General features: G+C 38.8%; 1 protein-coding gene across 10 annotated transcripts in view; it reads right to left on the bottom strand.

The window, feature by feature from the left end:
• Positions 1 to 26735, bottom strand: part of Zc3h13 (zinc finger CCCH type containing 13) — a 64493-nt gene that overhangs the window by 15047 nt on the left and 22711 nt on the right. For all 10 annotated transcript variants that reach the window (XM_087585709.1, XM_087585707.1, XM_087585711.1 and 7 more), the window contains 8 exon segments: positions 24087 to 24195; positions 19772 to 19911; positions 18922 to 19076; positions 12535 to 12732; positions 6801 to 7108; positions 4921 to 5562; positions 4285 to 4476; positions 754 to 1354 (listed from right to left, as the gene is read on the bottom strand). In XM_087585709.1, coding sequence (XP_087441835.1) covers positions 754 to 1354; positions 4285 to 4476; positions 4921 to 5562; positions 6801 to 7108; positions 12535 to 12732; positions 18922 to 19076; positions 19772 to 19911; positions 24087 to 24195 — 2345 coding nt within the window.

Raw genomic sequence — 26735 nt, 5'->3', positions numbered from 1 at the left:
TTTCACCAGGTTCAAAAGGTGAGAAAGGACAGTTCCTTACATAGATGAGTGACATATGACCCATTTAAATTTCTTTTAAGAGAACCTGAAATTAGAATACTAAAACACTATGGTAACTCAGCAAAGTTGTATAAAACAATGTTTTCCTAGTAAGTTCAGGGCGCCGAGACAAACAAGCGATAAAAATATGAAGGTATTCGTCTCATTTAACTATTGTTGGGTTACCATCAGTCCTAAATTTCTAGGTTCAATTTTTAGGTTGGTTAGATATGATAAAAATCTAAAGAAATTGCTACTGTAAGGTACATGAAAAATATTATTCAAACCATGGAACCATATAACAGATAAAGACTTAAAAACTTTAGTCTTAGGAGACAGAATCAAGAGAAATGTCCATTTGCCTACAATATCTGAGGTTTGCATTCTGTATTCTTTTTTGTTTTAGACAGGGTTTCTCTATGCAGCCCTGGCTGACCTGAACTCACAGGGATCACATGCCTCTGCCCCACGGGTGCTGGGATTAAAGCTATGTGTCACCACTGCCTGGCACTCATTACTAAAATGCAGAGGGAGAGAGCAGAAATAGACCCCTAGGATCCATAAATAGAATTCAGAATTATTTTTCTAGACAACTACAAACATTTTGTGCGGTCTATATCCATGCATACACAGGAAGTGACTCTGCAGTACAGGAAGTGGAGCAAACCAAAGCACAGAGCACCCACAGAGCCCGGGTGCACTCTTCCTCCTTACTTGGACTTTCTCTCCTCGTGGCCGTCTCTGGGGATCCTGTCCTCTCGAACATGAACGTCCTCGCGCTTCTCCCTCCGGTCATCGCGTCCCTTGTCTTTATCCTCCCATTCTCTTTGCCGCTCTCGTTCTTTTTCTCTTTCTCTGGCCCTTTCTCGCTCCCGCTCACGTTCTCGCTCTCTCTCCCGCTCCCGTTCCCTTTCTCTTTCCCGTTCCCTTTCCCTTTCTCTCTCCCTCTCTCTCTCTTCTCGCTCCCGTTCTTTTTCCCTCTCTCGCTCCCTCTCTCTTTCTCGCTCTCGATCATGGTCACGATCTCTCTGATCTCTTTCTCTTTCTCGCTCCCTCTCCCTCTCTTTCTCTCTTTCTCTCTCCCGCTCTCTAGCTCTCTCTCTTTCTAGTTCTCTTTCTCTTTCCTTTTCCCGCTCCCGCTCCCGTTCCCGATCTCTCTCCCTCTCCCGCTCTCTCTCTCTCTCCCTATCTCTGTCTCTGACCCTTTCATCTCGTCTCTCATCCACTCTGTCTATTCGTCTTTCCTCTCTTCTTTCCTCTCGCTCAAGCTCCTCACTCCTCCCCTGATGGCGAATAGGTGAGCTTGGTCTTTGATCTACAATAAAAACCAAGTGTGTCAGTGACTGACTTGTCAGACAACCTAGAGGTAAGTCTTAAACTTTACCTGAGTATATAGAGTATTGGGTCATAGTAGCAACAAAGTATAATCAAGTTTTAATAGTCTGAACCTTTAAAACCTACTTTCTTAAAGATGATGTTCACTTGCCCTCTAGCTACCTTGCTTTCTGCTTCCCACCAACATCCACCCTGTACCAATCCATCCTTGATTTTACCCTATATGCTGGCCACCCTGCCTGCAGCCCGCTACTTCAACCCCACTTCCTGCCATCTCTGCCCTTCACCTCGTATCTTCTCTGTGCCCAGCAGGGCCTGAGAACACTGCTGGCAAAGGAGGGGCAGCAGGAGCTGAGGAAACAGGAGCGGATGGAAAACATTCCCCGTATGCGTCACACCACTAATTACAGCCCCAAATACATACACACCAAAACACAGCTACAATATGAGAAAATAAAGAACAAACCAATGTTTAAAACTTATGGCTGCAATATTAATTCTTAATAAACTAGAATTTGAGGCACTGATGTCCAAAAACCTTAAAATTATTCCATCTACAAAACTACACATTGATGCATTTAAAATGACTAACCCATTGCCTAAGTGCTTTCCTCCCCCAATCCTCATACAAGTCCCACAAACAGAGAAACTGGACAGAAACCATGCACTGGGAATGGCACAGGCTCTTGTCTCCACACAGCCATGGGACCTACGGCACGGCACTCTGGAGACCACTCTCAAGCTGTATAACAATGTTTACTGGTTGAGTGATCAATAAACCAGGCTACATACATATGCTCAACAGGCTGGCGACAAGAACGGATGCTAAGCAGATAGGATTAGAGTATTTCTGGGTTCAACAGAGTCCCTTGAATTTGCCTTATCCGTGATGAAAGCAACCAAGGTAAGACTCCTCCCTGGGGTTTACAGGTCCCTTTCAAAAGTTCATGTAAGTTTAAAGCTCAAACAGTGAAATCCTACTGGGTCTTCACTGCTCCTTCTTTAAAAACTTAGCAGTACCAATGGTGTGAAAGTGACTCTAGCAACTTTGCCAGTTAATCAAGTGTATCAGAACCAAAAGTCTGTTTTTGTGACTCTTTTCTACTTTTGATGAAATCCATTACAACTTTACATGGATCTACTGGCATCATAACTTTTTTTGTAGCAAATCTATGCTTAGGGGAAATTTCTGGTTTAGTAGTTATAATCAAAATCATCATTACAAAATAACCTGAAAAAATAAAAACAAACAACCAATATGGTAATTTATCAGTAACCTCTGATACAGTAGCACCAGAAGCTGGACTCAGTCATTTTAATGGCAAATGAACCCTTTATAATCCCAACCAAAACTTCCTATCTTAAAGGGAAATACAAAGGATCTACAAATGCTACAGTAACATGCCAAACTGTCTTCCTTCTGACCTCTCCCCCAAAATGTACTCTGCAGAGTTGTGCTTTCATGTTTTTCCCAATCCCATTCTACATAGGAACACGGATTTCATTCTAACACCTCTTTTGTTTCCAGCCCCTCTCTACAGTTGCTACAGTAATGCAGAACTTCCTCAGTGCTGTCAGAGGATGACATCATCAACAGTCTAAGCAGTCAGCATCTTTGCCTTCAGTTTCCCAGCCAAATGTATGTTTCTCATAGAAACTCGGATCAGCATGACTAAAAGCAGCTACTTGTAGGTAGTGAAAAGTGATTAACTCTGACCATTCCAGTCTGGCCTAGAGGTTGCTTATAGCCTCTGCTACAGTCCCTCTTTATCTTCTGCTTCAGCGGCCTGGCTACCAATTACAGGAGACCACACTCCAGCCTCATAACCTCCCTGCTTGCTACCTGGGAGCGGATTAGTCTTTTGGGCCTATATGGCTGCTTTATGCCATCACACCACTGCACTCTTTCTCCAGCAAGCCGACACATTCTCTAGGCTAACGCAGACCATGCCTCTTTACTTAAGGGAGCTTTCATGACAGTCCATAGAGTTGTTACTTTGGCTAACAGAATTTTCTCAGTCCTGGCAACCACTCCATCTCAACTGTCTGTATTAAAGTGAGACAGGGCACACCTGTGCCTATGTCTGCCCTTAACCTCTCTCCTCTTCGCTCTGCTCATCACACTATAACCACTGCAGTTTCTTTTATACTCTGGGACATAGTAAAGTACTACCCACCTCCAGGAATTTCTATTTACCCTTTATTCTCAACAGAATTTGTTTATCATTTTGCAGTGCTAGCTGCTTCTCTTACCTTTACACTTTTGCATAAATATCTTTTCATGATGTTTAATAAAAACTATAAAGTCAGTAGATGGTATCAAAGAGACTCTAGTCTGCATCTAATCCTTACATACTTTCTAGTAATCCAGCTTCAACACTGATTTATAAGATCATCCAATAGATTATCAGGAAATTTCTACTTGAGATATACAAAAGAAATTAGCTACGGCAAGTATGGGCTCTCAGGACACAATGCGAGCATCCTGGTTTTCTGGATACTCCTCAGCCCTATCACCACACTTGCCCTGCCTTCTCAATCGCTCTCTCTCTCCCTGCCTTCCATTCTTGTTCACTTCTTTAGCTGACCTTTGAAACTCTGTAAAATCACTGCACCAGCTAACAAGTGAGTAGCCAGGTCCTTCAGCTGCAGGGGTTTACCTGGTAAGGGCACACAGTAACCTACACTAAGGAGCACCCACCACATACAACAGGACAACTCCAGTTCTCTAGATGGTTTTATTAGGTGCCGGTAGCTAATGACAATCCTACACCACACAGATTAAATGAATAGCTTCAAATGTGCTGTGGCTCATAAACTGTATTTCATGTTAAACGAGACTTGGTATTAATTTAAAGAACTATTTCCCCAGCTGTTGAGCACTAAAGGATACATCTCATTTCAACAAACCTCGTTCTCTGTTATCCCGACGGTCTCTTTCTCCATGCCTTCTCTCAAAGGAAGAATCCCTTGCTTGATCTCTGGTATCTCTCTCAGGGTATCTGTCTCTTTCAGGATAGCTACTTCGAGTTTCCCAGCTGTCATGGTAGTTGCTGCCACTACTGTGGCTATCCATTTGGGAACCTCTTGTGCTTCGACCTCCTATACAAAGGATGTTTGAAAAATAGTTAACAGATAAACTTTATGCAGCAAGTCTACCAGTCACAATTTTTCCTCAAAACAGTATAAAGTTTGTTTATTTATTTATTTATTGGTACTCTAAAATATTAAGAACACTATGAGAAAAACAAACAAACAAGCAAGCAAACAAGCAACCAAAAATTACATTGCTCAGAGAATCCAAACCGTCTGGAGACAATTTTCATAGTATTTTACATTACTAAGTGGGCATGACTTACCCAACTCACCTTAGTTTTTCTGCTCAAGTTAGTAATTCTAATATGGAATTCAACTAACTGCAAATTATTCTCATAAAATGCTAACAATAAATATTAGTAATAATGCATTTAGAAAAGAAACTTTAGATAGTTCATGCTTTCTATATGAATATACAAGGTATAGTTCACTAACATGCAAAAACCTTACCCTTTTCAGGCAGTTCTGGACCTCTCCCCCTACTTCTGCCCATGCGGTCATTTCTAATTTCACTTCGAGACTCATTTCTAGAGTCATTCCTTAGTTCAACTCTAGAACTCTCTTCTCTCAGGTGGTTTCTGCCATAACTACGGGCTTCTTCCTGGTATACATCCTCCTTTCGATGACCATCTCGAGCATCCCGGGCATCCCGGGCATCTCTGGTGTCCCGGACATCCCGGACATCCCGAACATCCCGGACATCCCGGGCATCCCGGACATCTCGAGCATCCCGAACATCCCGGACATCTCGAGCATCCCTGACATCCCGGACATCCCGAACATCTCGAGCATCTCGAGCATCCCTGACATCCCGAACATCTCGAGCATGAGCATCCCGAGCTTCACGGTCCCTGTAGTCATGGACATCCCGAGCTGACCGGGAATCTCTGGGATCACGGCTCTCCTTGGTGTCTCTGCTATAATCCCTTATCTCTCTGGAGTCCCGCATGTCTCTGGAGTCTCTAAGTTCCCTGCGGTCTCTAGTGTCTCTCCGGTCCCGACTGTCTCGCGGTTCTCTGTCATCCCTGTGGTCATGTTCAGACTCTCGCTCTTCTCTGGTGTCCTTTTCTCTATCCCTTTTGCCTCGAGCTTCTGTAACACAGTTTTAGAAACAATTCTAATTCTGTTTATAGTTTCAGGGAACTAGATATATTTCACACAGAGTTCTTAAGATTTTATTACAGGGGTTGGGGATTTAGCTCAGTGGTAGAGCACTTGCCTAGGAAGCACAAGGCCCTGGGTTCGGTCCCCAGCTCCGAAAAAAAGAACCAAAAAAAAAAATATTTTATTACAAAAAGATTCATGTTTTAAACAGAAAAAGAGTGAATAAGGGTAAATGACAAAATAAAACCAAGTTTAAAACAGGTATGGTGGCACCCACCTGTAATCTTGATTCTGGGGCGGTAAAGACAAAACTATCCCTGGGGCTGTCTAGCCTACACAGTGAGTGAGCGTAGGTTCAGTGAGAGAAGGTCTCAGAAATAAAGTGGACAGTAAGAGGAGGAAGACACAGGATGGATGCACACTCTGGCCTCTACATTAACACACGTACAGCCAACTCCACAAGTACATGCACACACACAAAGCACACAAAGAAATGAGAGCTATTTCTCTACACAGCATCTCAGCCTGAACTGAAAGAGCAGACCCAGCCTGAATTTAATTTTCAGGGATCTGGAAAACTGTTCTACTGGCTGCTGGGGAATCAAGCTTAGGACTCACGCTTTGGAGGAGTTCTACCACTGGGCTACACTCCCAATTATTACTTACTTCTTGGTTTCTACCTGGAAATCCCATGGGGTAACTGCACTGATCTGGCTGACCTGGAAGTTTCCCCTGGCTCCCCTCCTTTACCAAACATTCCTGGTACTTTTAAACTTGGATCATTTATCTTCTGCTTTCCTTCCTTTTATCTTCCTTGGGTTGTCTGTCTGTCTGTCTGTTCTGTGGTGCTGGGGACCGAATATTACAGACTCATAAATGCTAGGCAAGTGCTCTACCACTGAGCCAAGTCCCCAGCTCATTTTCCCCCTCGTTTCTAAAAACACATTGAGAAATAGAAAGTACTTTTAACACTCAGATGGCCGAAAATACTCATTAAATATCGTAGAAGGGGGCACCAACTTGCATACCTTTAAGTGCCCACTAATGCATACTTAACACTTGTCATTTCTCTTCATTTAAGCATTTGCTGCAGCCTGCATGTTACAGAAGACTCAACACAATGCAATCCTCTTCTAGTCCTTACATGATGATAGATGTGGATGGACGATTTTTAAGTAAAGTATAAGAACTCTTTGAAAAAGAAAAAGCACAAATACAGAGTTTACCTTCCCTCCTTTCATGACGCCGATCATGTGACTGTGAAGTCCGTTCATGATCATGCCTCCCTTTCTCTCTCATTGGAGAGCGATGTCTTGGAGGACTTTGCTTTCTCTGAGGAGAAGACAGACAATGGGTTGGATAAGGAGATGCAGAACGTCGTAAAGATGGAGTTAAAGTCCTCTGGTAGGATGGGGAAGGAGTTCTTTTCCGGCGAGGAGAGGGAGAATGTCTCTGAATAGATGACCCTGACTGTGAGGACGACGAGTGATGTCTAGAAGACAGAGGAGAATGGTGCTGTCCCGGGGAGGAAGACCTATGAGTAAAAACAATAAGAAACTTGTTCAAGAGTTTTCACTTCCAGCTAAGGAAAATGCATAAACGAGATGGGATATAAAGTTAAAACCGGAAGTATAAGAAATAACTCAAGATACATTTTAATTCACAGTGCTGTAAAATTACAAAGGCATATTGTCTTTTAAAGATGTAACTGATTTTCAAGTGCAAACAAAAGTTCTAGAACAGATCTTAGAGATCACCTATAACTTTACCGAACCAGCATAATCCTGAACCGCATCATAAACATGTGTTCTTAGATACCCACAAGTACAAGGGACTGTACAGAAGACCACAACCAATCAAAGTGTGGAGCTCAGGCCAGCTGATACATCCACACCAGGACTTCTGCCTCAGGGCTCAGGGCTCAGTGCAGAAGAGGGAGTGGAAAGGTCGTAAGAGCTTGCAGGTCAGGCAGTGTGCTGTGAGCTTGTATCTCCTAGAAACGTCAGAAGCTACATCTATAAATTCTCACCAACATGATTGTCTATACATCATCTGAACAAGGAAGACACCAAGAGACATGCTAACATGGACAGGGTTGAGCTCATGAGGCCTGAAACCTAGACAAAGAACTATAGGCAAGTAACAAAGCAGGAGAAATAGTGTTCCCTAAGGACATCAATTGGTCATCTAATACCAAATGGTCAGTCCTGAAAATATATATACAAGTAACATTATACAGTCTAAAAAAGTTATAGTACCTAGTTATATATACTACATAGTTAGGAACGAACGCGCGCGCACACACACATACACACACACACACACACACACACACACACACACACACACACACACAAAAGAAGGTTTCTAGAGAGAAAATGGAAGGGAGAAATAATGTAATTATATAAAAAATAAACTTAAAAATCAAAAACTGAAAAATGATTGCCCCTGAACTATGGTTTTAAGTTTCTTTCTGGGTTACAGTTAAAATTGATTCAAACGGTTTTCTCTAGGCTTGGGCTTAGGTTCTAGTGACATAGCTAAATGAACTGAGAATCATTGGGAAATATGGGACCTGCTATGGTGCCTCCCTCTGAAAAATGGGGAAGAAAATTGAAATTAGCCAGCATGCCAAGTACACTTGCTCCTTCCAAGATGAAGAGATGAGCCGTGGCATCTGTTACTATGGTTCGTCCATGAAAACAATGACTGGCTTGGCCTGGACCTACAATATCATTTCTGTCACCGTCAAGTCTTCCATCTAAAGACTGAAGAATCTGAAAGGCCAGCAGAAGTGCTATCATTTAAGACAGGCCTATCATGCAATAAACTGATTCAAGTTTTTCATTTTTTAATTTAAACTAAAGAGTTGAAGTTCCTGTCAAAAGACAGTCCTTCACGTGCTTGGTTAGAGTTATTCCAATATATTTTAAATTATATTCTGCTATCCTCATAGACTGGTGCTTAACCCAACTGCCATCAGAGGGTGTCATCTGGCAACCAGTGGGATGCAGAGACCCACGGTGCCCAAGCACTGGGTGGAGCCGGGAACCCCTGCCAAAGAGGGACAGAAAGGGCTTTAGGATCCAGGAGTCAAGGACACCATGAGAGCACAGCCGCAGAATCAACTGAAGACTGACGCGGCCAACACACACCCTGAATGGACTTCTGTATATCCCTATGGTTGTAGAGCCCTGTGTTCCTGTGGGCCCCCCCCCCGACAGTGGGCTGGGAGTGGGCTGGGTCTCTCTGTCCGACTCTAGCCTGCACTGTTGCGTTGCCTCATCCAGCCCCGACATGAGGGTCTGTGCTGTGTCTTCCTGTGACTCGTTACACCATCTTTGGTGGGTACTGCCGAGAGGCCTGCCTTTTTTAAATTTTGTTGTTTTTAGAGAAATGGAAAAGGATTGGATCTAGGAGAGAGGTATGGTAGGGAGAGAGAAGGAAAACTAAGGCTAGAATGTAATGAGAGAAAAATAAAAAAAATTTAAAGAAGAAAAAGACTGGTTCAAGGGTATCTATAATATTCTTGATAACTGGCTCAAAGAACATACACACAAAAAATCCACAGTATTAATTAATCTACACTATCTTTAAAGGATTATAGACCATTTCTATCTATCAGATCTTGCTATCTATATCATGGAAGGAAAACTACAGTTCAAGACAGAACACTAATCTCTCTCCAAATAATGACTTTATCATTTTAGCCATATTTTCTTCTCATATACCCTTTTAAACCATAAAAATGCAGATTTTACGATCCTTACATTTTTCTCTCTGCTACTACTTTAAAAATCAATGACCAGTTAGGCATGGTAATCCACGTCTTTAATCCCAGCACTTGGGAGGCAGAGACAAGTAGATCCCTGTGCGTTCCAGGCCAGCCAGAGCTATATAATAGAGATCCAGTCTCTCCCCTCACCCAACCCTACCCTGCCCCCCAAAAAGGAAGAAGCGGCAGCAGCAGCAGCAACATCCAATGATCAAGAATCATGAAAACAAAAAGACCACAATCAAGACAGGAAGTAGCAGCTATGGCTGACAGCCTAATCCTTATGTGCATTGTTTATATAAAAGGTGTGCACTAAACAATAAAGGTGTCTCGCTCTAGAATACAGTAAAATGTCATAAGCATTTTCACTGAGAAGAGGAGATAAGAATCCATCCAATACGAGAGCAGAATCCCAAGTTTCTGGCATCCTGGCAGAAAAATGAAATGCTTGTATTTTTTGAATATTTTAGTTTAGTTTTAAGGAGTACTCCTTCATTTAATCCTGACTTGAATCCAGTGAAGTGTATTATACATATTTAACAGCTGAAAAAATATTAGAGAACAAAACTAGCTTAGTATCTTATATAGAAGCAGAGCCAAGTAAAATGTCTGTCCTGTTCCTGCAATGTCAATATCTTGATTGCACTAAAACTCAACAAGAAAGACTGGCCACTCTCTTTGAGAACCTCACGTCTGTCGTGGAAAATGAGTATTGTACCCTTTGCTGTGACTTCCCTTGAGTTCCTATATTAAAGTCTGTATTAAAGTCCTTCTTTTGGGAGGGGATGCATGAGGAGGCCAGAGCAAGATGTGGAGTAACTTCCTCTATCAATCACTGCCTTCCTGCCTTGAGAAGGCCATCAATGAGTGAAGAGTCACTGCGTCTGAGGCTGGCTGCCAGTGAGCTCTCAGGACCCATCTGTCTCCCCCTACAATGGTGAGGTTGCAGACATGTACAGCTATCTCTCCTTTTGTTGGCACTTGAGAACTCAGGTTCTCATGCCTGCAGACCAAATGTTCTTACCTGCCAAGCCATCTTCCTATTTCCTTAAAATCTTTACCAATTCTAAGTGTTTGAGGAGGGAGGGGGAGAGAGAAAGGAGAAGAGACAGATCTCTGTAAGGAACCATACTTTTTCAAGGGAAGCATTAAACTTAAAGAATCTGAAAACTGACCAAGAATGAATCTGGCTCTTATCAAATCTATATTTTACAAATCTTATAAAGCAAGGAGATAATGAATACAGATACAAAAATCTTCAACGAAGTACTAGCAAAGTGATTGGAACAGCATGTTAAATGTACATACACCATAACTACATGCATTTATTCCTGGAAAGCAAGAGTGGTTAATACTTTGAAAAATGACTAATACAATATACTACAGGAACTAATATAAAGAAACAATCACACAAGGATGCTAATGCACAAAAACATCTGACAAATTTAAAACCATTTACTAGTCCCCAGTAGAGCTGGGCATAGTAGCATATGCCTTGAATCCCAGCATTCAGGAGGCAGAGTTTAAGGCCACCCAGGTCTACATAGCAAGTTCCAAGCCAGCAAGAGTTACATGATTTGACCCTGTCTCAAATGATGATAACCAATAAGCCATTTATGAAAAGCTCACAGTTAATATATCACTTTACAGAGAAAGACTGAAGCTTCCTCTATAAGACAGCCATAAGTATGTAAAATTTTAGCCACAGCAATTAAGTCAAAAAGACAAATGTCATCAAATGGAAAAGAAAAAAGTAAAATATCTTGTATGTAGGAAACCTTGATTCTACAAAAACAAAACAAAATCCTCTTAGAATGAGTGAGTTCAATAAAGCTGTAGGAGAAATAACAGGAAACATCAGCTGTGTCTCTGCGTACTACAATGAAATCAGGAAACACATTACAGTGCATCCAAATATATACTTAGGATGAATCTAAGCAAGGTGGCAAAAGACTACTGAAAGAAACGACACCACCAGAAACAGGTAGGAGACATCTGTGTTTATGGATTAGAGTTATTAAGCTGCCTATGCTAATGAAAGCAATCTACAACCAATGGCATTCAAAATTCCAATATCTTTTATTCTTACAAGAAAAAAAAATTCATCCTAAAATTTATATGGAAACCTTGGAGAGCTCAAACAGCCAAAACAACTTTCAAAGGATTGAAGTTGTAGGTTTCGCTCTTTCGGAATTGAAAATGTAGTACAGAGATATATTTAAAGAGCACAGCACTGTCATATTCATAGTGAATGAAAATGTAGTACAGAGATATATTTAAAGAGCAAAGCATTGTCAAATTCATAGTGGCCTTCCTAATGAATTTGAGAGTTGTCTCATGTGCATGCACTTGTACATGGGAACACACAAAGGCATGTAGTCCAATGGTTAAGTGCTCAGAAGTAATTCCAAAACACATGCTCAGATGACCTCCCACAGAGATGTCAGAATCAATCAAAGGGGGACAACCAGTCACTTCAACAAATGTGACGGCAAACTAATTCTTGACATGGCCTTTCAAATGCACACACCAAACCAGTATAACCCTCAAAACAATGGAAAAGGTTATGTAGGGACTTGGCAGTGACTTCCTCAAGTATTTCTAGGCCCACGGTTATAATAGTACTATTTAAAAACAACCCAAAGGTGAAAGCAAACCAAACACTCTCCATGGAAGGATGGATAAATAAAGTATGATTTGTACCATATGAAATATCACTCAGTCTTATGAAGAAGAAAATTCTGCCAGATGCTATAATAGGGATGAGTTCTCTGGACATTAAAATAAATGAAATATTCCAGTCAAAGATTGCATGATTCTATTTTTAATGAATCTGAAGTCATTAAATTCACAGAAACATAATCAGAATGGTGTGTGGGAGGTTACGGTGTGATGAATGCCGTTTCAAACATATAAGATGCCATTCTGAATATCTGTCCCACACTGCTGTCCATCCATGCAATGCTAAACATCTAATACGGTTATCATCTTTAACTTTCATTTAAATACACAAAAATAATTTGAAGTTAATGTATAACTCCAAACTCACTGTGGGAACTATTAAATGTAATACACACAGTTGAGAACAGTAATACGATTTAAAAAGCCACCCACCTATGTCCCACAGCTCTACACAGTCAGGAATCCTGACTTCATATAAATACTGACCAAACACTTCTACTTACCTTGGTTTGTCTCGTTTTTCTCTTTGCCTTTCAAAATCCCGTCCTCTGTCCTTTCCATCTCTTGGTTTTTCTTCTATCTTGTCTTTCACTTTATACTTTTCTTTGTATTTTTTTCCCAGAATGATATCTTCTAGTATAGGAGGAGGTGGACTAGGAGTGCGTGGCCCTTTCTTTTTACTTTGGTTGCTTTTTGAATTTCTGAAGGCACATAAAGCTATAGGTTAGAAGTTTCAATATTTCTGGAGCCCCATGTGGATGATTTTAAAGTGCTTTTTAAAAGGCTGCAACAATTATTTTTAATTATGTGTCCTTTTACAACACCATATACTAATAACCAATATCCAGGAAAAAATACAAGAAGGAACGAAAAACTAACTTAGTTTCCTTTTAAAAACAATGCTTATTAGTTATGTTATTCTAAAGAGTAGTTTCTAAGGAGTTAGGGGCAGTGGAACAGTTTCAGGAAAAGACATAACATCATAAGAACAAATACTAAAATTGCTTTCTTCCTTTCTTTTCTTTTCTTTTTTTTTTTATTTTAGTTCACATAGAATAGATGGATGCCTGTCATCTCAGCACTTGTGTGGGTGAGGAAAGACTGCAGTGAATTCAAGGCCAGTCTGTGTGTGCTTCACGGAATTCTAGGTCAGTCATGAGCAGAACAAGACCCTGTCTCAAAGCACTCTCTCTATAAGAAACCAATTACAAAAGGAAAAATTACTAAATCAACATAAATGTTTCAAGATCTTAACACACTGCAGTAGTCTACTTCGATTCCTTTGTATATCTACCTTTAAAATTAGATATCCATGTACAGAAACGAAGTCGAACTTTTATCTTTTATCATATTCAGAAATTAATTCAAACCGAATTAAAGACAGAAACATACAACCCAAAGTTTAAAATTCCTAGAAGAAAACGTGAAAGAAAGCAAACATCTAACTTGGTAATGGTTAATTAGCCACACTCTGTGGTGCAGAAAAGAAAGAGACAAATGGAATTACAGCAAGCAACCTCAAGAACATGAGAGAATCGACACTGGCAGCCACACGAAAGTGGTCGCAGTTATCCTGATGCTGCAAACCAGCACTCCCGCACATACACGGCAGTACCTTCAGTGTTCACTCAGAATGTACACAGATAAAGTGCAGACGGTTGCCTAAAACAAAAACCAACTTAGGGCATCATGTTATAAAAAAATCACTGTGTGGGCCTGCTTGAAATAGATGCTCTAAATTTTTAAATCAATTTGGCAGTCACCAGTTTTGCTCACAATAAAGAAGGTACAATTAATAACATCAACTAAAATTGGCTTCCCCGGCACTTGTACTAAACATCTTTCTAAATCTTCGAATCTCATTTAAAAATCATTTCCAACTCCGAGATCACACAGATGGCCTCTTAATATTCTGGAATTTTGCCTTTCATGGCTAAGTATGCAATACCTTGTAAGTGGTTTTGAGGTACAGATTATCATTTGACGCTTTAGTTTTATGTGACCTTAATCCCTTACATATTTAAACCTGGCTGACATGGCATTATAGCTGACCCAAAGCTTAACAGGACAGCAAGCTCATGGTAACACTCTTATCCCTAAAGCCCCATCAGCAACTTTTATTTCAAAGCATTTAGTGCTTTAGATAAGGAAGACAAGAGTCAACATTACTTTTTCTATTAGGGTGATCTGGCTTTTCTGTCTCTATACTTACATTATTTCTCAGAATTTAATTATTTACTTATTTTTACAAAACTCAAGTACTTTTATCTTTTTCAACACCTGCCAGCAACCAATGAGCTGTTGAACATGAACAGTTGTGTGTTTTATTTCATCACTCAAATATCTCATCATCTCAAATTCCTGTCATTTCCATATGGTAGAAATACCCTTCTACCATTATTTCAAATTTGTCAAGTTGAGTACTTTTAAATCACAACCATTTTACTAATTTCATATTTAACAATTTCAGTGTTCATGAAAACCTTTTCTCCCAAATTGTCTTTACATAGCTATTTTTCAATTTTAAGTCAAACCTGTCAATGCAACATTCTTATGAATGTGCTAACTTTACCAATTTAGTATCTAAACTTATTCCTGTTTACTACGTGGCCACTCGTGAATACAGCACGTACTCTCAGTGTCCAGTGTTGTCTTAGGGTCTAAGGTGCCCTGGGTTTTATACTTTTGGTGTGGTCTCACTGGAGCTTGTTTTATAGGACCCTGAGTTCTGCATTCCCAAGAGTCACTGGATATATGACTAAAATCGGTAGCACAGTCCTCAGAATTGCCGCTAAGATTTTTAAAAGATTAAAAGCATTTGACTCGTGGTTAGCCTTTAGAAAATTGAGCTTTCTTGGTCCATATCCCTGTTATTAGTGTAGATAGAAACAGCTGCTTACACAAGTTAAAAGATTCTTAAAGTCTGATGAATAAATCCTTGCCTTCTACCAACAACCAGAGTAGCCACAAACATCAATACATTATGTGAGGTTACAGAAACCCTTTGTGTACAAAATGGTAAAAAATGTTTCTATTTCTAAACATTTGCCCACTTTAAAGAGAAACAGTATTTGTCATTTGTGCTAAGACTTTAAAGATGAAAATATGGAGGGATCTGTAACAGAAGTGTACTTTCCCATTACTCCACAAGGTAGGGATGGTACTCACTGACTTCCTTCTGGCCCAGCGCTGAGCCACACTCTACAGTTCACTCTCTAGATGGCTCCTGATCTCCACCCAGGCTGCCTGACGTACACTGGAGAGCTAAATAGGTGCAGTGCCCAGTTATACCCTTAAGCACGCCATCATCCTCTCAATTTCTTCCAAAGCCTATGGAAAGTCAACACTGTTTGAAGGTGCGTGTCTGCTCATGTGTGTAGAGGCTAGAGAGGAGGCTCATGTGCCATCCCTGTCAAGGCTGCCCACCTCCAGTAGTTCACCAATAGGGCAAGAGTAGTTGGACAGTAAGCTCCAGGGATCCCTCCTGTCTCTGTCTCTATAGTGAGGGATCACAAGTGCACCACACCAGGCTTGTCTATTTATGTGGGCTTTGCTTATATGAGATCAAACCCAAGTCTTCATGCTTACAGAACAATACTTCAGTGACTAAGCCATCGCCCCAGCCCAGAAACATCCATTTTGATTCTATGTGATGAGAAACTGCAGCTGTGTTAAATCACCAACATCTCAGTATTTATCTATTACCACTGCCATAATCAGAAACATCCTAAACACTTACTCAAGCAAGAGCAACGCCAACGTGCATGTGTGCATAAACTAACTACTGAAGAGTCATACACTTAAGGGACAAGGGAGAGCATAGGAGCTGGAGAAAGAAGAGGGAGAAATTATACAAATACAGTGCATTCATAAATGAAACTCTCAAGTTTAAAAAGTAATGAAGTTGGAATTTCTTCATATGCCTTTAAAACAGAGTTGGAAAACAAGATTCTATCCTATTGCATTGTTTTCTAATGAAAGGGACTGAGATCAGTAAGATCTTTTACCACTGTGAAGTCTATTGGTTATTCTTTTAGCAACACGACCTCAATATACTTCCCACTCAGGGAACACAGACCACTGTCCACTTTTATCATTTTTATATCATTCTGTAACTATTTCTGAACAACTCTAAAAATATTTCATATTTCTTTTTTATAAAAACATCTATACAGAAAGCTTTGCCTGGGTTAAAAGAGCAAAAGGTCAAAACAGAATGTGTTTGTGATGGTAATTACATGACTCCAGATAATATCATACCAGACCTTAGATGAGTATCAAAGTATGACTTAATTTGCCAGTAATTACATCTTTCCATTATGCTAGCCCAGAACGATCACACAGTCTGTGCATCTGTCATTTTGTTGATTGACTGGCATTGGATGAAACAGTCTATTCAATTTTGACAGAAATTCCCATCCTTGAATTTAATATGTCTTCCAACAATTTATACCATGACTCAGTAATGAAATTAAGGTAGGTCACCTTCAGGTTATAGATGTAGCTCAGTGATACAATGACTACCCAACATGCTCAAGGCCCTCCATGAACTGCCAACACCACACACACACGCACGCACACACACACACACACACACACACACACACACACACACACACACGCACGCTCTCTCTCTCTCTCTCTCTCTCTCTCTCTCTCTCTCTCTCTCTGTGTGTGTGTGTGTGTGTGTGTGTGTGTGTGTGTGTGTGTGTGTGTGACAGATTCAATACAATGCTGCACAAGCCTGATAACCTGAGTTTGACCCATGTGATGGAAGGAGACACATGACTACTAGAAGTCAAAAGTTGCTCTGAAACCTACCTACATTTGTGGTTTGCTGTGGTAATGTGTGGTGGTGGTGATGATGATGAGGATGAGGATGATGATGATGATGATTATGATGATGATAAATGTTATATGATATATATACAGTAATAATAAATATTAAAAGTAAGTACTGCTTGCTTGGGTGTGCTGGCACATATACCTGTGATCCCAACACTAGGGAAGTAGTAGATTTAATACTTAATTTCAGGTCAAGGAAGCTTTAGAGACGAGCCTGAGCTACATAAGACTGTCTCACTTATATACATAAAATGCGGTGTTTCCCTTGTACTTCTATACTGCACTGTTTTAAATGCCCTCCTGCTCTATATTTTATAGGTACATCTTAAGGTCAGCAACATACTGGAATACAGAAAATACAGCAATTAAAGCAATGTGATAAAATTCAAGTCAACAGATTAAAGGATAAGCTAATAACAAATAGTAAAGAGTATATAAAATTGATTTAAATAAATCCTTTAAATAGTTATTTAAAAATTTCTGGGGTTGGGGATTTAGCTCAGTGGTAGAGCGCTTGCCTAGGAAGCACAGGGCCCTGGGTTCGGTCCCCAGCTCCGAAAAAAAGAACCAAAAAAAAAAAAAAAATTCTATGAAGAGACTACATTCAAAGACAATAAACATAAAGGTAAGGAAATAAAGGCTATTTGGGCGACATAATTTGTCGGATAAATGGATGAACTTAGGGCAAGCTGTATAACTAGTAGTTAGGCAAGAAGAAGAGGAACGAGTCAGCACAGCTCGCAGCAATCTAGGGGTTGGCCTCTTTCACACCCCTCACACCACTAAACCCAGAGCAGAGAGACGCCATAGAGCTCTCACTGTAGGAGCTGTGGGAAGACAGAAAAATGATCAAGAGCTCAGTTTTCAGGAAGCTTAAGTTTAATAAAGGTTATAAAACACATATGCCACAGCTGAAATATAAGGTAAATGGCAATTAAGATGAAAAGGAATTTATACAAAGAAAAAAATGGAGAAACATAACAGAAAATTTAGAATTTAAGCTGAAGCTTGCAAGATTGAATACACATCTAAGCAGACAGGACAGAATTAGATAAAAATGTTAACAAGAAAGAAAAGGTCAAAGCATAAATGTCATTCTTGGGGAATTTGAGTTTCATTTGAGAAGAAAAAAGACTTCACAGCATAACATTAATTAGACTAATCTTTGAAGATGTCTCTTACAGTATCTACACAGAGGATCAGTGAGTGAAAGTGTGTGTGTCTGTTCAGAGGTGGGCACATTACATAGTAAATAATGCAATGAGTCTGGGTTACGGTGTGAAACCAGAAGTAACTAACATGAGCTTTACTGTGGGCTTACTAAACTAGAGTTGCCAAGTAATCAACATTAGGGTACTGTTTTACTTAAGAAAAATAAAAATGAAATTAGTATATGTACCTTAATTTGAACTTAGAGTGTAGAAGGATATTTACACACCTCCCGTCTTGTTCTTAGTCCTTAATGTAATTACATTTCATTATTCCTATTTTTGTTTCTTTAGCTGACTGCTATAATTCTATTCAATAAGTACACTGGTGTGTGAAGACTTTAAAATAGCTAACCTCTTGACAGATAAACAAAGAAATAAGTGAAGTACTCCTTGTATTTAATTTATAATGCTCAAAACTGAAAACCAAAATGTCAACAGAAATACAAATACATAGTGTACATATTAAACATTTAAAAATGTTAAGAAAAAGGGCAATGCAAACAAAGAAAGTTGTGGGATATATTTATGCTCTGACTCGATACACTGAAACAGTACTTTGTAAAAATGATACATATTGACTAAAGTATAAAAGCATGTAGGCTTGCATACTACACAAAATCCCAGAGTTAGAAAGTCCAGTGAGTGGATGTGACATAGATATTTGCTTCATTGTGTTTATAACTTTATCTGTAGGAAGAAGAGGGGTAAACCAACTGTAGTAGAATCAAGTTACACAGTTCTGTTAGAAACACCACAGAAAGGCCATTACACAGTTCTGTTAGAAACACCAGAGAAACGCCATTCTCTCTCTGGTGCTGAGATTACCCTACTGACCTCTGCTGGTCCAGCAGCGGGGAAGCCACCACAGCAGCCTTCCGCTCTTTCTTGCCAGCTGAAGATGCCTTGGGGCTGGACTTCCGCTTTGGAGATTTACTCGACTTTCTCAGAGGTGATGGAGACAACTTTGATCTCACCACTTCTGGGGAAACCTATCAAAGTAACTTAGTAAGTCAATTCAGAACTCGTGGAACAAAAACAAGCATGCTCCCTAAAACATTGAGGTGGAGAAAGGGCATTGAACGGAGTTAAAAATTAAAAGCCAGGGGGTTGGGGATTTAGCTCAGTGGTAGAGCGCTTGCCTAGGAAGTGCAAGGCCCTGGGTTCGGTCCCCAGCTCCGAAAAAAAGAACCAAGAAAAAAAAAAAATTAAAAGCCAGAACCATCCCACCAATTGTCCTGAGCCCAACTCCAGAGCCCATGCTTTTAACTTACACGCTAACTAAATTGCCCTAACAAATACAGATACCAAGAAAGTAACATTAAGATTTTTCAAAACTTCCTCAGGAAAATCAGAAATTATTTCCAAATAAATTCTATTTCTATATGTTAGAAAACTGGACAGAGAAATCTAGAAATATCATGGGCCTGACATGTGCAGAACTCGCTTGGTATCAGGTTGATGGGTACAGACAATGGAGTGTTGTCAATTTGGTTCAACAGCAAAAACATTTTTGACTTTCAAGTCATGTAAAGATTAAATAATTAATCTTTTATGGTACAGCTGATATGTGGGAAGCTGATCAATTTATCACTGTCCTAGAATGAACTAAGATACAGCATGGAGTTGATTTCTGTCATCAACAACCAGGTCTGTGTTAATATCACATTCACTTCAATACACATACCTCCTTTTGAATAATAATTTCTTCTCTTTTATCCATGTTTTCTTGTTCCAACTTCATTAATTCTCTCTGTATTTTCTGACGCTTCATTTCCAATGATAACTCATGAACATAATCGTAATTAATATCTCCATTGTCAGAATCTTTAAAAATACAAATTTCATTATTTTTAGACACTATTATAATTACATATAGAGAATTAGACTTTCCAGCTAATTTTTATAGAAATTTCAACAATGTAGTCTTTCATTAGAATAATATTTCTATATAATATTAAGGTTTCTATATTTTCTGAAAGTGACTTAGGGTTATCACGTGCTTGGGTTTTGTTACTAAAGATTTCTAATAGGTTAATTCAAGCTGGAATATAGCAGTGGTAAAGTATTTGGTTTGCATGTGGCCATAGCTCTTTAAAAAGGTTAAAAAACAAAACAAAAGTCACAGTTAAAGCATTCAGCTCCACACTTAGGACACCAAGGACTTCAGTATCCTTGCCTTAGACCATCAGATATTTGGACCATTAGTTCTCCAAGTCTGTCCTTTTTATTGTGAGACAAGTGATTAGTATCTAAAAGGAAAGTCAACTAAATTGAACACTAATGAGTGCTAATTTTTAAGAAGGTCCAGCTTTCAGGTGACTTAAATTATCTCTTTAGCTCAGAACCAACCACTCATTCAATGAATCTGATGTCATCTTTCATATCCACATCCAGTCTTTTCTGATGAAAAGGGTATGAGGGCTGTTTTTTCGTTTTGTTTTACGAGAGAAAGAAACAAAGACAGACAGACAGAAACACACACACACACACACACACACACACACACACACACACACACACACACACACACACACACAGAGGGGACGAGGGGGAGGGAAAGAGATCTTTGATCGCAGGATACAGTCATTCTCCGTAGCTAATGGCACTCAACCCCTCACCCAAGAAACAAGGAATCCATTTTTAAATTGCAGCCTAACCCTTGACCAAATTTGGCTTGGCCACAAGCCGATGTGCTTTCTCTATACCCTTAAGCACTTTAGACCATTTGTCACCTAGAGGTAAATAAATAAAATGAAGAACTTAAAAAAAAAACAACAAACAAACATAGTCCCACTTGATTACTCTATAAACACAAGAAAATAGATATGACTGTTGTGCCCAGTTCAAATGCATTACAACACTGACTGTCCATCCTAGCCTGGGGCCTGTGGTAGGGCTGATTAACTACGTCCATTACTTGAGCAACTGATTATACATCGTATGTATGGAGTATGACTCCAAGTAACTGGAAAAATACAAGTTGGCAATGGTATATTTTACAGTAGAAAGAAGTTAAGCTATGTAACAAAAAACAGATGCCATCACAGTAAAGAAAGGGTGACATTTAAATATATCTTTATTAATTAACAGAAGAGCAGATAAGTACATTAACAAAGCAATTAACATAAACAAAAGGACATAAATGATATAAATATGCCTTCTACATGTGCTGTGGGGCATTTTTAATTGCTGCATTGTTTGGTATGGCATAGGTAAGGGTCTAGTGGTAGAAGGTAGATATCTATCCTATAAAATAATTTACTAATACAGGTATTCACGCTCTTTAATAGAGCAACCTTGTTCTTACCTATTACCTCAAAATAGGTCTTCAAGAATATAAATAAGGATTAAAGACTAAAGATTTGGTATTTTCTTTTGTCTTTATGATACATTCTCACTTAAAGGCATAAGCAAGTCTGAATATAAAGAAAAGTATGCAGTTCTGCTGTCCTCAATGGCCAGTCTCACAGTATCAACACTGCAGACAGCTTAGTGCTGCATATGTAAAATTCTCATTTAAACAACGGACTGCCAGACAACACTGGTTCACATCTGTCACCCAAGCACTGGGAAGGCTGAGGCAGAAAGGTTATGAATTTGAAGTCAGGCTGAACGACATAAGATTCTATATCAAGACAAAGAAACAAACAACCCCCCCCCCAACAAAATTACAAACACCGCCATATGCACAAGGCCTCTCCATGTTACACACACAGCTCAACCTCTTCACTTTGGTATCTGCTAAGCATTTCATCAGGTAAGCACACCACAGCTTACATGGCCAACCTCCTGAGGGATGTCAGGTCTTGCTGCTATACACGGGGCTGCAATAGTAACTGCCTTGATTCAGAAGTACAACTATTCCTCTATCACCTTTATCAAACTAGGTTTGCTAGAATCAAAATAGAGCCTCTGATTTTACTATGAACCCAGACAACCTTACCAATACAAACCACCACTTAAAAACTTCAGTATGTAGGCAATTCTGTCTCTGTTTTAATGAGCTTTTCTCTGCAGTAAAGTTGAACACATACTAGCTATTTCTAGCTCTTAGGCATTACTTATTTAAAATGTCATGAGTTTTTAAATAGGACTACCTTCTCAAATATTTGTGATAGTTCATTATGTGTTTATATAGTATTTTTACTAATGCTTACATGTGTCAAGCATTTTCTTCTGGTACAACTTCTGCCTTTACTTTTTTCATTTAGTTATTTAAGTTTATAAATAAACTATATTTATAGTTATAAATATAAGATTTATATTCAAATCTTTTGTGACTTTGGTATTTTATACTTTATTTTAGGATAATGAATCTCCTTCCAAGATTACCAAAGTACTTCATGTATGTTCCTCTCCTGTAATGATATGTCATAATATTTTTTATTTTGTTCACCATGATGAAAAACTAAGGGAAGAATCAGGAAAGAAGAAGGAAAAAGAAGATAACAATCATGGGGGAGGGAACATGGCAACAGGGCAGGCCATCTTATCTATAAGCAAGAGGCAGAAAGAGAGAGAGAGAGACAGAGACAGAGACAGAGAGACAGAGAGACACTGGGAATGGCACTGGCTTTTGAAACCTTAAAGCCTGCTCCTAGTGGCACATTTCCTCCAACAAAGCCAAACTTCCTAATCTTTCCCAATTAATTCTAGCAACTGAGGACCAAACATTCAAATATAAGCCTATGGGTTATTTTCATTAAATACCCCCACACACATACTGCAGACACACATAGGATAACCAAAGGTATAAAAGACAGCATATAATAAATGTACTAAATTGATGAGAAAGAAATCAGGTTTCAAATTCAATTGAATATATTGACTTTATATAGTAATAAAAAGACTTCATATAGAATAAAAGAAATAAATCCTTCAATATATTAACTAGTCAACTATAATAGGTTATTATACTCTTTCTACTAATTTAAATTAGAAATATAAAATGTTAATAAATTAATCATAAGCAAAATTCCTATATTTTCTTAGAAACATTGTAACAGACTGGCAGCCACTCCCTCAGTAAGTACTGGTTTTCCAGTCTTGGAATGGTGATTCGAGTACTTTTCCATGCTAGTCTAGCTATATCCTCAGACAGCATTCTGAAATCCAGTCACAAGTACTAAGTCTTGCAAGTTCTTGGTCCTTGTTCCAGGACTCTACTCAGCCACTGTAACTTAAAAGGGCAGGGGGCTGTGCTCTGATGCAAATTTATTTACACTAACAGGCAACAGTGTACATATCATAGCGCTGGTCTGTTTTAGCTTACATTGAAAAGGTACTGAAATTCTTAAAGGTAAAAACTCTTAGATGAAGGTATAAATCATATTAAAATGTATTCAACATGTGTTGACTCCGTAGTTAAGACTGCTCCCTCACCAGAGTACCAAAGAGGTGGAGAAAAGAGAGTTTTATGGTGCTTACCTGGCAAGACAATGAGTCAAAGATGATTTTTCTAATTTTCATAAACAAATTGTCACCTAATTGGACCCTAATCATCACTTCAAGACTAGAAAATCAGTATTTACTGAGGAAGTCGCTTCCAGTGCTGCCAGTCTATTAAAATGCTTCTAAGAAAATATAGGAATTTTGCTTACGATTAATTCATAAATAAATTTCAGGACTCAAAGTATTATGTAACTTCAACTCTTTCTGAAAACATAAAGCCAACCATTTCTTTAAAATAACTTTAACAATCTCATTTTAATTATTTGATGTATTAAATTATATTTACATTTTTAAAACTTAGTATTGAGAAACTTAAATGTTTACAAATGGATGAAAAATCCCAAAATATTAATAATAAAGTTCTGGAAGTGGAAGAGAAAAGAATAAGGAAGCTGAAACACTACCATGTACCCGTTTGTGACAATTCAGTTATAATCAAGAGGACATGCTAAAGCAGTGTGAAGATCACAGTTAAAAGGTATCTCAAACTCTAATAGGCCAGTGAATAATTAAGATTCTATTAGCTGAGCAAGGATTTTTAAACTCACCATCTCTGTTGGTTTCCCATTCTACATTTTCTTCTTCGCTTTCTGGAGTTCTCTCTTTAACAATTTTTATGTCTTCCTTGTCTCTATGTCTCCCTCTTGAAGATTCTTTCTAAAAAGTATATATATACACACATTCAGATTACTATATGGTTAAGACGCATGAGGTCATTATTGCATACATAGCATTTCCATTTCACTCAGCTTTGCTTCTGAGGGAGGAGGACTTGTGTCATTTACCTGCAAGTTCTAGTGCAGCCACAGGAAAGTATTTACTTACTAATGAACAGTAACATAGTAAATGTAAGTGGCTCAGATATTTTAAAAAATGCAAAGAAACCCAGTCCTTTGATGTTCTACTCCACACTAAGCTTCCATGTGAAAAGCCACTGGTAAATACCAGTTTGAAATGACTAAATACAATAGGAAGATTAGCTAAGTAACCAGACATAAAATCCAACTTTAAAACACTAAACCACTAAGTTTCTAAAAATGAAACTTAGGCCCTAAAGTAATAGCTATTTGCCTATATGCCAAATGATGCATTCAAATTCATTTTAATAATTTTATAAAAATTAAAGAAAAGACTTGGATAAACAAATGTTATTTCACACAATTAGTATATTAATCTTTAATACTGAGGCTAAATACTACAAAACACTAGGGTTTAGATGTTACTCCAAGCTTAATAGTAACCTACCTTCCAAAATGGAAAATAGTAATTCAATTTATAAAGTAATCCAGTAATTCAACTGAATACTCTGTTCTATAAGATTCCAAACCATATTTTACTAGTGAGAAAATAATCAAAGCCCCTCACAGTGAACTTACCACTTTTAGTCATAATCTAATACTAACTATGAATGTCAGATTAAGTGCTCGAACTTCTGAGTACTTTCAGTCATAAAACTCAGTTGCCTGGAAGGAACACCCATTCAGAGCCTGCCCCACATGTGGCCCATACATATACAGCCACCCAATTAGATAAGATGGATGAAGCAAAGAAGTGCAGGCTGACAGGAACCGGATGTAGATCTCTCCTGAGAGACACAGCCAGAATACAGCAAATACAGAGGCGAATGCCAGCAGCAAACCACTGAACTGAGAACAGGACCCCCGTTGAAGGAATCAGAGAAAGGACTGGAAAGCTTGAAGGGGGCTCGAGACCCCATATGAACAACAATGCCAAGCAACCAGAGCTTCCAGGGACTAAGCCATTACCCAAAGACTATACATGGACTGACCCTGGGCTCCAACCTCATAGGTAGCAATGAATAGCCTAGTAAGAGCACCAGTGGAAGGGGAAGCCCTTGGTCCTGCCAAGACTGAACCCCCAGTGAACGTGATTGTTGGGGGGAGGGCGGTAATGGGGGGAGGATGGGGAGGGGAACACCATTTAGAAGGGGGGGAGGGGCTAGGGGGATGTTGGCGGGGAAACCAGGAAGGGGAATAACGATCGAAATGTAAATAAGAAATATTCAAGTTAATAAAGATTAAAAAAAACAAAAAAAAAACAAAACTCAGTTGCCTGAAACAAATTAATTTTTCTTTAAAGTTTTCTTTTTAAAGACTCTCTTTAAATTCTACATATAGTTATAAATTATAAACATCATTTCCAAAATTACATTATGTCTTTGCTTGCTAGCAATACAGGTTGACAACAGACTATTTAAGAATGAAATCTGTCACGGAAAATTTACAAAAGATCAAGAAATAAAGAAATGAGTATCAGCTGGCAATCAGAAGAAAAGGAAAACAATTACTGTAGCTTAAAGTTTGCAGGCTGCCTAACACCAATGAAGAACTGTCCTATATCCAAGGCAACTTCTGCTTTCCTATTTGATGGCTTACATCCGAAAGAAACTCTAAAACCCATAGCCTGTGAAGACAGGGAACATGGCATTTTTCAGATTTCTAAAAGTTCAGCGTCATGCAGCAAAACAGGAACCCCCTTACTTTATGGACCTCATTTCAATATACTGTTTACAGTTTGACGGAATTGTATAATTTAATATTTCTCTTGTACTGTAGTTAATATTTATTTACAGATTTTTTTGTACTGTGTGATTTGAACTTTTTGTTCTTGCTATAATCATTTGTTTATGTAGTAGGACACTTATGATCACAAATTAAGTTTTTGGGTTTGATTGCACTACATTAAATTTTTTAATGCAGTTCTGATTTTGACTGAACTAAAATTAGCTGTCTTAATGTATGTGACAAGTACTTAAATTTTAATTCATGTGGTTCCCCTTTCTTTTAATTCTTTTTTTTTTTTTGCACTGTATGTCAGAAGCACTACTTCTTTTATGCATGTGTAAGATGTGATGGTTCCATTGTATTATTTGACCATGACATTTTGGAGAAACATTCCCAGCTGTATGAATTAAACCCACAAGAATATACACCACCTACCCATTCTGAAAATATTTTTACAAGAAATCACCTCCAAAATACTGACTGTAACAACCAGCTTTCTAAAGTACCATATAAAACCCAGCCACTAACATAACTAACAAGGGTTTCAGAGTAGCAGCACTGGCACAGTAAAATACACAAGCTGGTCTGTATCTATATATGACGGACTATTTAGACCCCATTCTGAACTAGAAATGCGATAATCAGTACAGTTCTGTTATACAAACAGTTCAC

This window comes from Rattus norvegicus, chromosome 15 (assembly GCF_021556685.1).
Source record: "Rattus norvegicus strain SHRSP/BbbUtx chromosome 15, alternate assembly SHRSP_T2T, whole genome shotgun sequence".
NCBI classification, from domain to species: domain Eukaryota; kingdom Metazoa; phylum Chordata; class Mammalia; order Rodentia; family Muridae; genus Rattus; species Rattus norvegicus.
The sequence above is the reverse complement of the archived record's forward strand: the minus strand, read 5'-3'. Positions and strand labels throughout refer to the sequence as shown.